At 31.2% G+C, this 14694-nt stretch overlaps 2 protein-coding genes across 7 annotated transcripts in view; one reads left to right on the top strand and one right to left on the bottom strand.

Moving 5' to 3' along the window:
- The first annotated feature begins 2096 nt into the window (after nucleotides 1-2096).
- Nucleotides 2097-14694, top strand: part of Gpa2 (Glycoprotein hormone alpha 2) — a 179520-nt gene continuing 166922 nt past the window's right edge. The window contains exon 1 of the mRNA XM_075369860.1: nucleotides 2097-2161. The gene's annotated coding sequence lies outside the window, so the exon portion shown is untranslated. The remainder of the gene's footprint in view (nucleotides 2162-14694) is intronic.
- Nucleotides 2386-14694, bottom strand: part of capu (formin protein cappuccino) — a 92119-nt gene continuing 79810 nt past the window's right edge. For all 6 annotated transcript variants that reach the window (XM_075369013.1, XM_075369015.1, XM_075369012.1 and 3 more), the window contains 4 exons: nucleotides 13738-13789; nucleotides 11995-12150; nucleotides 3896-3971; nucleotides 2386-2831 (listed from right to left, as the gene is read on the bottom strand). In XM_075369013.1, coding sequence (XP_075225128.1) covers nucleotides 2778-2831; nucleotides 3896-3971; nucleotides 11995-12150; nucleotides 13738-13789 — 338 coding nt within the window. In that variant the 3' untranslated portion in view covers nucleotides 2386-2777. The remainder of the gene's footprint in view (nucleotides 2832-3895; nucleotides 3972-11994; nucleotides 12151-13737; nucleotides 13790-14694) is intronic.

Genomic DNA, 14694 nt, shown 5'->3' on the forward strand with positions numbered 1-14694 from the left:
AGTATAAACGATGTAAAATGCATCATGCAATTTTTTTTTGCAGTGTAGTTGCAAGCACATCAGTTGATGAAGATGGTGATATAAAAGTCCACCTTTTTATGTTGTCAGCATAATTTGGCCAATATGTTTAAAATTGAACAAAAAGATGTTTCGTATATTGCTTTTGATCAAATAGTGAACATTTTTCCGACCCCTTGATTGCAGAAAGAAGATAATGTGATTTTTATTGTTTTCAAGAAGACAAATTTTGAAAAAGTAAACACTTTTTTGATTCCTATTTAATTTTTAATTCCTTACCCGTTTAAGAATTTTGTTTGTTTAGTAAATGTTTAAAAAATATTTATACGCATCGTAGTTTATTAAGACTGTAAGTGTAAAAGTGTAATAATCTATTTTTAAAATACTGATGTCAACTTTGATCTCTCTTAGTTTTATTTATATGGTGCAATTGACCAAAGCGTCTCCTAAGTATAAGATTTGCTTTTGCTGAGATATTTATTTGTGCCATTTAACATTACAACACATTAACTGTTGATCATAACTGTCATTCAGAGAATGCTGTCGTCATTCGGGGAACATCACTGTCATTTACGGGAACGTTGGAACGATCCTATAATTCAGTATTTATTTTTTTTAAATTTCTATAAAGATAAATAAATATTTTACCAACTTACAAGTTACGTTTGACTTAAATACTTAGCCTCTTATGGTGAGAAATAAATCAAAATTATATCAGAACTCTCCAAGTACGGCTTAACAAAATTGATTTTTACAAAAATCTTTAGAGATTTGTTTTTATATTTCAATCTCCATTCTCTTTGATTAATAATTACATATTTTAAATAATTATTCTAGTTTTACATTCTAAACATGATTTTTTTTTTTTCTTAAAAACCATTCCCAAAATGACTAATATTTGTACCACATTCAAGATTTTATGCAATTACTATAAAAAAAATAACTTTTTTGCTTGGTCATTTTTAAAATAATTTCAGGACATATCTGGTGCTTATTTTGTAAATTAAAATTAATATTCAAATGTAAGTTTATTTTTTTGAAAATTTGGAATCTGAAAATGCTCACCTCTCTGATTTTGACCAATCTACTGATATTTGATAGATAGGTTTCATTTTATATGGAGTACTTTCATCTTAAATGGAGCACTGAAAAACTTTAAATCTATCCTAAAATACAAAAAAACAAAACACAGGATGGAGGAAGGAAATCAGAAATGTTGTAAATTGTGTTGCGAGGCCTGTGGGCTTGTTTGGAACATCTTACTGTTTAGTAATCGTGCAATGATGGGGTGGGGCTGAATGTTTTTGTTATAAAAGAATGGTGAATAGTGGTTTTCACAAAGGGGATTTTGGCATCATTACCAGTAGGATGTCATGGGTACTATCCCATCTCTTCTTGTAATTAAAACACGAGTTCATAATTTCAAAAACTGTTTTGGTTAAGATGAAGAAACCACCCGGTGATAAACAAACTTCTTGTAGACCAGAGAATATCGAGGCAGTCCAATATGTATCATCTCTATAGTTATGCCATATAGAGAATATTGCAAGAGCTGAACTTCCACCCTTACAAATTGTCCAAGAACTTACACCCGGAGATCAATTGTTGCTTTGATAATTCTGTGAACAAATATCGGTAAAAATAAACAAGGATCTGATTTCATCAATAACATATGGTGTTAGAAGGCTCAATTCCATCTCAATGGGTACTAAACAGAAATTCTACTAAAAGGTATGGAAAAATCTTCATCACCTACCACCAATGTTCATTAAATATCACCAAAATTGTACATTACGGTATGCTAACACCAAATAATATCATAGGCCCTTACTTTTTTGAAAATGAAGAGGATATTCCAATCATAATAACATAAAATCAGTATGATATGTGGAAAGATTTTTAGTAAGCAGACTGCAAAATTTTCACAAGTTGAAATTGAAGATAATTGGTTTCAACAGAATGAAACTATTAATACATACCTTGGCAGCTTTACAGATTGTTTGGCAATCGAATAATTTCAAGATATGGTGACACTACTATATGGCCTCCATCTTCTGAACTGACAGTTTAATGATTTATTTTTGTGATAATAAGTGTATACTACACTCCTCCTACAACCAACGTTGTACATATCAACATCCCAGTAAGTAATTCATTATTAATAGCATTACATGTATAATATTTTTCATTAAAAAATATTTATTGTACGTTATCCTTTAATTCAATAATTTTTTGTTGTTGCAAATTTCATATTTCCATGCATCAGCCTGTACAAATTAAGCTTAATTATGTTTATCTTTGTAATGTAAATCGGTTAAGAATGTATAACACTGCAAAAAATAAGGAAAATAAATAATAGAACTGTAATTGTTTAACCAATATTTTATTTAATTCTGATATTTTCAAAATATAAACATATTTGCAGTAATGAAAATACATCGCACTGAAACAGCATACAACAATGTACGCATATAAAAAAGCATCTTAAATTTTTTTATACATAAATACATTTATATAAATATAAATACACAAATGCACTTTCACACACACACATATCACAGCCATTGTTATTTGTTACAGCAGAATAAATACATAATCAAATGCGTAAATGCACCACCATGATGGAACTTATATTTTTTAGTTACATTGTTTTAGTAGTAGTATTCATAGTGAATATCTTATTGTTCTGTTTTACTATAATAATAAAGTCAGAAAACAAATCGTAAACATTGATTTCTACATAATTTTTCTATTGATTTTTATTTATTTTTCACACTGCTGCTAGATTCCAGTTTTTTTAATAATTTTGATTTCTGGAAAAGAATACAAAATTAAAACAATTATAATAATTTTTATAGTAAAATTAATAAAAATGACAAAAACTCAAGTTAAGATTCTGGAAAACCCAGCAGAGGCGATAAACTTTTAAACTTATTACTATTAATACTATTTACATATTAAACAGTATAACATGTAATACTGTTTATGTATTATATTATACATATAATGTATAATACCATATATTATACAAACTATTTATTAATTTATCATATTAACATATATATACTGTTGAATTTTATCAGAAAATTAACTTTTTTTAATATTTTGACAAATTGCCTTTTAACTTTATAATTTTATCAATTTTTTTTTTGTATTTTCATATACATGCACACACAAACATATGTTTCAATGAAAAACAATCTACTCTTTCTGTAAAGGAGTTATAATTATAGCACTAAAAACATCTTTTATTGAAGAGTTGGTCCTTATCAAGTTATTTAATAAGGAATCAAAAATTCAATTACTGCTAGACATGACAGAATCAATATTAAAAAGCAATTTGTTTCATCATGAGAGATTATCATTAGAAAAGTAAGGTAAACTAGTTACAGTTTGCCTTAATAAACGGTTTATAAATTCAATTGAAAGTAAGAAAAGCAAGGTTCAAAAGTATCAAACATTTTTTTCTTAAACTCTTTACAAATGAGAAAAAAAGAAAAAATTCATGAACTCAAATCATGGTACTAGTAATTCAATATTAAAACCAAATCCTGACAGGAACGTTACGTCTTTAATTTTTATTTATAAGAATTAAATGCAGCTGGCAATAATGATTGTTGAATTTTGGCGTTTACAAAGAGCTTGCCCACTACAAAACTGTATGACTATAAAAAATCTGAATAAGAATGGCATCGATTCCTTCCTAACATGTCAATCAGGTGATTCAGCACGCATGCCTAGAATTGTGATCGTAATGCTGCAGCGATATTCAGAAATGGTACTTACTTTCTGGATAAATCTTGTATTTTTTTATGCAATTAGAATTAAATAAAATTACATGTTTACACATTAAAATTACGTTTTTTAAAATACTTACAAGTCCTCCTTCATCACGTTTTCCTTTTCTTAATTCAGATTTCATCTCATCTTGTTTTCTTTGTATTTCCTTTAACCTGATAACACACAAATAATACAGTGAATAAAATAAAGGAGGCAAATAATTATTGTATCAATACATAAACTCTTTATGAGCTAATTTTTATGTCAAATCAAACAAAAAACTATGAAGTTTTTTTTAAATAAAAGTATTTATAACAATGCACTTAATACTTTTATCAACAATAATAATATTACTGTTGTTACTTTTGATATGTGTTTTAACGGGGAAATAAGTTAGGTTCTGGTTGCTTTCACTTGTGGCAGAGCAGTATGACTCAGCCTTTCATCTAGAAGGTTTCAAGTTTCAATCCCAGGTAGGCACGACAATTTTTCACAAACTACAAAATTTCCATGAAAATGCTTCTAGCTTAAGGGGTGAATCATCAATTATCAACCGGTTCAGCTACTTCAGGGATTATTTTATTGAACTCAGTGACTTGGTTAAACACACCCACTTGCCTGTGGGACTGTTTCGGGATTATTTTTACTATTTAGTGGTTGAGGTGTCTATTGAGTAAATGCCTCTTTCTTCTAAAAGTTCAAGTTCAATTCTCTTTACAGATGGAAATGCTAACTTATCTACAATGTCTTGAATGGATTGCATTACTGGTCAAAATCTAAAAAGCTCAACGAATTTTCTGGACCAGCAGGGAGGTGAGGAATATTAACACAAATATGAGGGTTATCCAGAAAGTAACTTACGTTTTGAAATAAAAAAAGAAATTTTATTATATACATTTGAAAGGGACAATCTTAAACTATTTTTCTATATAGTCAATATTTAAATTGAGGCACTTACCATGACGATGCACATGCTTTTCAATTCCTTCTCTGCAGAAATCTGCCACCTTAAGATTTTTTGGCACCCATCTTATGATAACCAAGCTTTCCCAATACAATTTCATGCAGTACACTTCATGAAATTTGGGAGAAATGAAGCAAGAGTTCTGAAATTATAATGCGGTGATTTTCATGAATTTTATCGTTGATTTTCATCGTCAGTTCATCAATCACAAGGCTAGTCTGACCACTGAGGTTTTCATCATGAACATTGGTGCGACCATTTTTAAACTGAATGCAACACTGCCTCACTCCACCTTCATTCATTATTCCATCTCCGTATACCTCACAAAGTTGTCGATGAATTTAAATCAGTTTGAGGTTTTTAGCCAGTAAAAACCTAATCGAAGAACACACCTCACAACTCGCAGGATTTTTTATTGAAGTGTACATTTCAATAATTCACAATGAACAAAGTACAGAAATCACAGTCCACATGTTATGACAGCTTGATGCATACTGAGTGTAGAATAGTTTTGACGCCAGGATGGCGGCTCTATCCCCACCCATCTCCACGCTAGGCACAAATGTAAGTTACTTTCTGGACTGCCCTAATACAAAACAATGTATGGTGAACATTTTCTGCCTTAATAATATTTATATATTACATTTTTAAAATATTTTTGCTTAATTTCATTTATTTATTGGTTTTATAGTATAATTTTGTTATTTTAACAAAAATAATAAGGATTTTTACCTTAATCTATCTTTCCACATCATCACTGTCTGATTATTGGGTTTAATTAGTACTATTGTCACTGCTTTTACTTTTACTGTTAGCTATTTCAGCATTTCTCAACCTGGTGTGGGTTGTGGTGATATGAAAGGGGGGAGTCGCGAAATTAGCCTACAACTTTACATGTAAACAATATAAAATCATTTTATGAGAAAAAAAATCATTTATTATAATAAACATTTAGCTGGCATTTATAAGTACAGATGTAAAGAACATGAATTAATGAGGCAGCTGCATTTTTTTTCATTTAAAAACATCCCTTTTATTATTATAATTTGCTGATTTTACATTTTTATCTGTATTTATCTGTGGGTATTTTCACCCAGATCAGCTCAATCAGATCGTGATATGGTGGCATCTTAATATATATTATGATTATAATCCTCCAATATTTGTCAAAGTAGTATTCATAGCAAAGCTTATTTAAATAGTACTAATTATTACAGTTTTTAACATATCTGATGAACAGAGAATATTTGTGCTTTGTAGCTATTGTATCAATTCTTACCTTCTCGAATTTGAATTTGACATTTTATATAATTTTATGTTATGTTAGTGAGTATTCATTCAATTACCAGAATTGAACAAGGTTAAAATATTCATTTTGTCTCTAGCTACTTCTCATATTCATGTACAAGCAATTTTCCTTGCTTCTAGTTAAACTTAAAAATCAAAGTCGCCATCATTTCTCTCTTGCAACACTGGTGGTGTACAACAATATCAACTTTGATGTTTGGTTATGGATTTCGGTTTCTTTGTAACTATAAACAACAGTCGGTCATCATTCTGGCCATAACGTTTTATGCATGTTGATTCAATGCCCTCCTCTATGAATCATAAGACCTTGCCGTTGGTGAGGGGGCTTGAGTGCTCAGTGATACAGAGTAGCTGGACCGAAGGTGCAACCATATCGAAGAAGTATCTGTTGAGAGCCAGACTAAGGAATGATTCCTGAAAGAGGGCAGCAGCTCTTTCAGTAGTTGTTAGGGGCGTGAGTCAGGATGACTTAAACGGCCATATCATCACTCAGCCCTCTAAGTACTGCGCAGCTAAAAGCAATGGAAAACTACAGCTGCTTTTTTCTAAGAAAATGTAGTTCTGCATTTTCATATAGCAATGATGGAGGCACCTTCCTTGGTAAAATATTCCGGAGGTAAACTAGTCCCTCGTTCGAATCTCCGGGTGGGGACTACTTAGGAAGGGGTCACCAGAAAATAAAAAAATAACATTCTACGAGTCGGAGCGTGGAAAGTTAAAAGTTTAAAAAAGCTTGGTAGGCTAGAAAATTTAAAAAGGGAAATGGATAGGATAAATGTGGATGTAGTAGGAATTAGTGAGGTTTAGTGGGAAGAGGAAGGCGACTTTTGGTCAGGTGATTTTAGAATAATTAACTCAGCTTCAAATAATGGGCACGCAGGAGTAGGTTTCATAATGAACAAGAAGATAGGGAAGAGAGTAGAGTATTTCAAAACGCATAGCGATAGAATCATTGTAATAAGGATAAAATCAAAACCTAAACCGACAACGATTGTTAACATCTATATGTCTACAAGCGCCCATGATGATGATGATGAGGTAGAGGGTGTGTATACAAAGAGATAGATGAAGCAATTAAACACGTAAAAGGAGATGAAAATTTAATAATAGTTGGAGATTGGAATGCAAGCTATGGAAAGGGCAAGGAAGGAAATATAGTAGGTGAATATTGAATATGGGCTGGGCAAAAGGAATGAAAGTGTGAACAGACTTATAGGGTTTTGCACAGAGTATAATTTAGTAACTGCAAACACCCAATTCAAAAATCATAATAGAAGAATATACACTTGGAAAAAGCCAGGCGATATTGCAAGGTATCAGATAGATTATATATCATGGTTAAGCAAAAATTTAGAAATCAAAACTTGCCCTGGAGCAGACATTGATAGCGACTATAATTTGGTGATAATGAAATGTAGATTAGGATTTAAAAACCTGAAGAAAAGATATCAGATGAATCGGTGGAATTTAGAGAAGCTTGAGGAAGAGGAGGTAAAGAAGATTTTTGAAGAGGACATTGCAAGAGGTCTGAGTAAAAAAGATAAGGTAGAAAATGTAGAAGAAGAATGGGAGAATGATAAAAAAGAAATTCTTAAATCAGCAGAAGCGAACTTATGCGGAACAAAGAGAACTGGTAGAAAACCTTGGGTTTCAGACGATATATTGCAGCTGATTGATGAACATAGAAAATATAAGAATGCCAGTGATGAAGAAAGTAAAAGGAACTATTGACAATTAAGAAATGCTATAAACAGGAAGTGCAAACTAACAAAAGAAGAGTGGATTAAAGAAAAGTGGAAAGAGAAATGAACATTGGTAAAATAGACGGAGCATACAGGAAAGTTAAGGAAAAGTTTGGGGTACATAAATTAAAATCTAATAATGTGTTAAACAAAGATGGTACACCGATTTATAATACGAAAGGTAAAGTCGATAGGTGGGTGGAATATATTGAAGAGTTATACGGAGGAAATGAATTAGAAAATGGTGTTATAGAGGAAGAAGAGGAAGTTCAGGAGGATGAAATGGGAGAAACAATACTGAGATCTGAATTTAAGAGAGCATTAAAAGATTTAAATGGCAGAAAGGCTCCTGGAATAGACGGAATACCTGTAGAATTACTGTGCAGTGCAGGTGAGGAAGCGATTGATAGATTATACAAACTGGTGTGTAATATTTATGAAAAAGGGGAAGTTTCATCAGACTTCAAAAAAAGTGTTATAGTCATGATACCAAAGAAAGGAGGGGCAGATAAATGTGAAGAACACAGAACAATTAGTTTAACTAGTCGTGCATTGAAAATCTTAACTAGAATTCTATACAGAAAAATTGAGAGGAGAGTGGAAGAAGTGTTAGGAGAAGACCGATTTGGCTTCAGGAAAAGTATAGGGACAAGGGAAGCAATTTTAGGCCTCAGATTAATAGTAGAACGAAGATTAAAGAAAAACAAACCGACATACTTGGTATTTATAGACCTAGAAAAGGCATTCGATAACATAGACTGGAATAAACTGTCCAGCATTTTAAAAAAATTAGGGTTCAAATACAGAGATAGAAGAACGATTGCTAACATGTACAGGAACCAAACAGCAACAGTAATAATTGAAGAACATAAGAAAGAAGCCGTAATAAGAAAGGGAGTCCGACAAGGATGTTCCTTATCCCTGTTACTTTTTAATTTTTACATGGAACTAGCAGTTAATGATGTTAAAGAACAATTTAGATTCGGAGTAACAGTGCAAGGTGAAAAGATAAAGATGCTACGATTTGCTGATGATATAGTAATTCTAGCCGAGAGTAAAAAGAATTTAGAAGAATCAATGAATGGCATAGATGAAGTCCTACGCAAGAACTATCGCATGAAAATAAACAAGAACATAACAAGAGTAATGAAATTACAAAGAAATAACAAAGATGGACCACTGAATGTGAAAATAGGAGGAGAAAAGATTATGGAGGTAGAAGAATTTTGTTATTTGGGAAGTAGAATTACTAAAGATGGACGAAGCAGGAGCGATATAAAATGTTGAATAGCACAAGCGAAACGAGCCTTCAGTCAGAAATATAATTTGTTTACATCAAAAATTAATTTAAATGTCGGGAAAAGATTTTTGAAAGTATATGTTTGGAGTGTCGCTTTATATGGAAGTGAAACTTGGACGATCGGAGTATCTGAGAAGAAAAGATTAGAAGCTTTTGAAATGCGGTGTTATAGGAGAATGTTAAATATCAGATGAATGGATAAAGTGACAAATGAAGAGGTATTGCGGCAAATAGATGAAGAAAGAAGCATTTGGAAAAATATAGTTAAAAGAAGAGATAGACTTATAGGCCACATACTAAGGCATCCTAGAATAGTCGCTTTAATATTGGAAGGACAGGTAGAAGAAAAAAATTGTGTAGGCAGGCCATGTTTGGAATATGTAAAACAAATTGTTACGGGTGTAGGATGTAGGGGGTATACCGAAATGAAACGACTAGCACTAGATAGGGAATCTTGGAGAGCTGCATCAAACCAGTCAAATGACTGAAGACAAAAAAAAAGATTGAATGCATGACTCGACTGAAAAAATAATTGATTTTCCTTTCCATCCGTAAATTTCATTAAAATAATTTACTCATCTAAAATATATATCACATTTTTCTACTAAATTTTTCCTACAATTTCCAACTTTCTTCTACACAAAAACCATATGTCTCAGAATTTTCTGTAAAATTTCAGGCATTAAATTTATCTGTCGGTATATTCTGTTTTACTTGACAAGAACCTAAGCTCCAGCTGGAAATTCTTATATAGCCACTGCACAGGAAAGTGAATCTCCTGTACAGACAAGTAGAACTGTTCCCAGCAAAGCACAAAAAAAAAAAATTTAATAACTATAAAGGTTTCAACATTCTTACAGATCCATCAAATAATTATCCAAAATCCACATCAATTAACAAATTATTTATTTTCTAAATAATAATGAATTAGCAGTAAATTAGGCTGAAACTTCTACAAGGAAAATCTTGTAGATTTTTTCTTCTACAGATACAACCTTCTCCAGGTTTGTAGAAGTATTCAACTGATCCATAAACTATCCAGCCATATCCCTCCCCCAAAGTTAATAAATAACGTGTTCTGATAACAAGTTAACAAGTTTTAGATAACAAGTTAAAGTTTTATCGTCTCAAGAAATCATTAATGTATTATGTATTTTTTTTACACTAAACTATATTTACTATAATAAAAATATGTACAATATCCCTTAAGTCCTTACTAATGCCAAATAGAACTGGGCTACTAAAATTAAAAAAATATCTAACATTTATTAACACAGAATAACATTTTATTTGGAATTAGTAAGAACTTACAGACATTCTATGAGGTATGGCTATTAAATAGCGAGACTAACACGCTGTAAAATATTTTATTTTAAATTTATATATATTTAGTTATTATCTCCTTTAATATACACCCCCTCTTCTATCGCTACAACGCTCCATGCAAAGTTTCCATTGCTCAAAACAGTGCTGGAAGTCTGTGAGCTCTTTCATGATGCGTGCCGCTTTTTCTTTCGCAGCTGCAACGATTTGAATTCTTGTTCCTTTTAATGCAGATTTGACCTTGGGGAACAGATAAAAGTCACATGGTGCCAGTACAGGTGAATAAGATGGATGGTCTAACATTGGGATGTTATACTCGGCTAGAAACATCTTGACAGACAATGCAGTGTGAGCTAGTATGTTGTCCTGATGAACCCCTGACTTGTTCTTCCACAACTTGGGTCATTTTTTTCTTATTTTTCACAGAGTTGAGCAAGGACCTCAAGGTAGTAATGTTGATGAATAGTTTGACCTTCAGGAACCCAGTGAAGGTACACAATCCCATGAATATCGAAAAAACATTCATCACTTTGAATTTTGATTTGCTCATACTTTCCAACGCATGGATTGATGCTTAGGTTCTGGATCATAAGTGAAAAACCAAGTTTCATCACATGTTATCACTCTTTCCAAGAAGTTCGGGTCATTTTCAATGTCATTCAAAGTATCAGAATAAACATTTTCACAATCGCAATCATACTTAATCGACAGTTGAACTGGATCAGATTACCAATTCAATTTCAATTTCTTCAATATTTTTATCTGCTTTTGATGTGGAAGAGTGACCCGGGCGAACATCATCTTCAATGTCTTCTTGGCCATCTTGGAAACACTTAGACCACTCAAAAACCTGCTCATGTGATAAATATTCATTGCCATATGCTTTTTTTTTAATAAAAGATAAGTTTCATTAGTGGTTTCTCCAAGTTTCATATGAAATTTCACAATTCTTTGCTCTAATAAAACACTTATCATTTTTTCGGCAAAACAAAAAACAGATGTTATCCAAATGAAAGTAAAGGCCAGACTAATAAGTCTACAGAAAATGGAGTGGCAACAATCGAAAGAGAAGGCTTCAAACTACACAACTGTTGGTCATACGAATTTGGTACATGCACCAGTTCTTCTGTAACAGCATTAGTCTTGTTGTTTAATAGTCATAAATATAACAACAGTGTCTGTATTTTACTTGTTTAAAATATCAACACATCCTTAATTTATAATAAATAAGAGGTACCAAACAGAATGACTACCTTGAACATATATATTTTATTAGATAATGAAACTTAATATATACTGTTCCTTTACAATTTTTATAATTTAAAATAATATCTCTCATGCATCCACTAATTCATTTTAAAATTGAAATTTAATTAAGATCCTGAAAAGCACTCATACATATATATATATATATATATGTGTGTGTGTGTGTGTATGATGAGGATTTAGATTGCCAAAAGTAATCACTAAAAAAAAGAAGCTTGTAACAAATGATCTGGCTCATTAAACTTGGCTGTATCATTACACTATCAACTTAAGGATTGAAAGACAGAACTTACTTTTCTTTTATCATTCTCTGTTGCTCCTTTTTCCAAAGATCTTTGAAATCATAGCAAAATGGAGACCATAAAGGAAAGAAATCTTTAGGTGTGACGTCTTCTAGTCCTACACTGCCCTTTGGTTGGAACTGATAAAACCTCAATGTTAAAATAAATCTGAAAATAAGAATGATAATTTTTTAGAAAAGAATTAGTTAATAATATTTAAAAAATATAACCAAAAAAAGGAATATGCAGGGGAGGGTTAACTGAATAAAAAAAAGTTCCATGAATTTCCCTTAACAGATTTTTATTTCAAATACATGATTTAGTTTTTAAATGTTGACTATTATGCATTATTTAGAACACAAATGCAAAAATGTAAAATTACTCACTAAAATAAAATTAGGCTCTGACTTGACTTGCATTGATCAAGTGACTTTTCACCTTATAAATTACGCACTGTTAAAAGGAAAATTAAAAAAAAATCAAAATTCCTAATAAAATGTTTTGTCCCATTTGATCCTAGGACTCAATGGGATGTTTTTAACATCAAAACTGTACACAGTATTTTGAGTACAATTGCTAAAAAAATAAATTTTTTTAATAAAAAATTTGGGTCCCTTTTTAATACATTTATCCCATATAACACTTATTGTACAGAGCTACCTCATATAACATTTTTAACAGACGGTACAAACTAATAAACATAAAGATTATAAAAAATTCAATAATTTTTTTTAATTCTCAATTCACGTCCCATGGGGGGGACCCCCTTTTTAAAACATTTCCACATCGTTACGTTAATACAGCTAGTGTCAATCTTGAAAATTAAAGTAAACAGTATTTATTTTTTAAGTACCTTAAGTTCCCCCATTCAACCCACTTGTTTTTTAGGCTTAAAATTTACTTAATGGAATTATTTATGTTAACAGATCCAATGGGGTGCAGTGTTATTCAACAAAGCTAAAAAAACTAGTTTATTAAAAAAAATATTTAGGTACTATGATGTCCTTTGTATGATGAGGTCGAAAATCAGAATATATATATATATATATATATATATATATATATATATATTTTTAGCCAAATTTCAACTTTTTTGACATATGGGTTTTCAAGGCATAGAGCAAAAACTGTTTAGAAATAAAGTTGAATATCCCACCCTTATATTTAATTGATTAAAAGTCTGGAATTTTATTTAACTTAATAAGCACTTTGATCTTACCAAGACTTAATTTTTTATGACCATTACACAAAAAATTGGAATAATAAAAACTATGGTCCCTTTTTTTAATTTTATCCAAAATTTTTTGGGCTACTTTCAAAGAATTTCTGTTGAGCCAGTTCAGAGATATTAATCGAATTATAGACCGACATACATGCATATATCTTTCACAGATATCTATAACTTTTTTTTGTGTTTTGGGCTACGGGAAGGAGTCATCAAACATCAACTTTCTAAAACCCTGATACCCAAAATTTTGCCTGATTGTTGTACTTTCCCTTTATAGAAACGCTGTTGTAGCAGCAATAGAGCTAAGTTAGGAAAATAAAAATCAAATATGTGCAGCACGGTTAACTGTGGATTGTGCTAAAGCACATTTCTTGACTGCAGATGCTAAAAAGAAAAAAAAAAACAGCTTATAATAATTCCATCAATATTATACTGAATAATGTCATACTAAGAGACAAAAGAAATGAACTAAAAGCATGATGAAAACTAAGCTTACATGTATAAAAATTTTCAAAACCATAACTTACTTTTTTTTACAATCATCCAAATTCTCATATTCATCAGCCAGCTGTTTTTTAGCTGCAATAAAAAAACATCCAAATTAGAAAAAAACATAAGACTATTTATCTTATATTAGATGTAATTTATCTTAAAATAAAAACCAATGACTAAGAGTTAAGAAGAAAAGAGTTGCTTGTTCTGAAAAGAGTTGCACAAATTGTTCTGGAGCTAAAATGGTTTATTTAATCAATGTGACATTTTTTCACTTTTCAACTTAATACACTTGTACCATCTCTGAATCAGTTTATTTATGCCTGCTGCAAAGAATACTTTGCCTTGTTGTCAGAGCCAATTTAGCACATTCTGTTTTGTTATCATTGCCATTAACTTTCTTACCACGTAGCGCCTCCTTGAGTGGATTGAACAAGTGGAAATCTGATGGGGCCAAGTTAAGACCCAGGCACAATCATGATGGAGAATGTTGCCTTTCTGCTGACATCTATGCAATTGTTTCAACACTTCACTTTGTCGATAAGCATGTCACAGTAACATATGCTGTTAATTGTTTGCTGATCTACAAAATCGACATAAAACCAGACCTTTTGCATCTCAAAAAATTATTATTGTGATTTTTCCTGCTGATGGTGAGGTTCAGAATATTTCTTGTGCTTCCACTACATGCTCTTTTTTTTTGATTTTGATTCATAATGGTGAATCCATGTCTCCTCACAAGTTTAATACTTTGCAAAAAATCATAATCTTCCTGCTGATACTATCATTTCAGCTTTGTGCATATGCAAAGTCTTGTTTCCTTATGGTGATCTGTTGACTGTCATGGAACTCGTCTTGTGCTTGTTTTAAGGTACTTGAGCTTGTTGGTGAAAACATTATGAACTGTACCGACACTTAATTCTTCAAGATGACTGGCCATTGTAAAATGAGATTTTGAGGTAATAAATAAAACAATTTTTTGTTTTATTTAA

This window comes from Lycorma delicatula, chromosome 6 (genome assembly GCF_047948215.1).
Source record: "Lycorma delicatula isolate Av1 chromosome 6, ASM4794821v1, whole genome shotgun sequence".
NCBI lineage: Eukaryota > Metazoa > Arthropoda > Insecta > Hemiptera > Fulgoridae > Lycorma > Lycorma delicatula.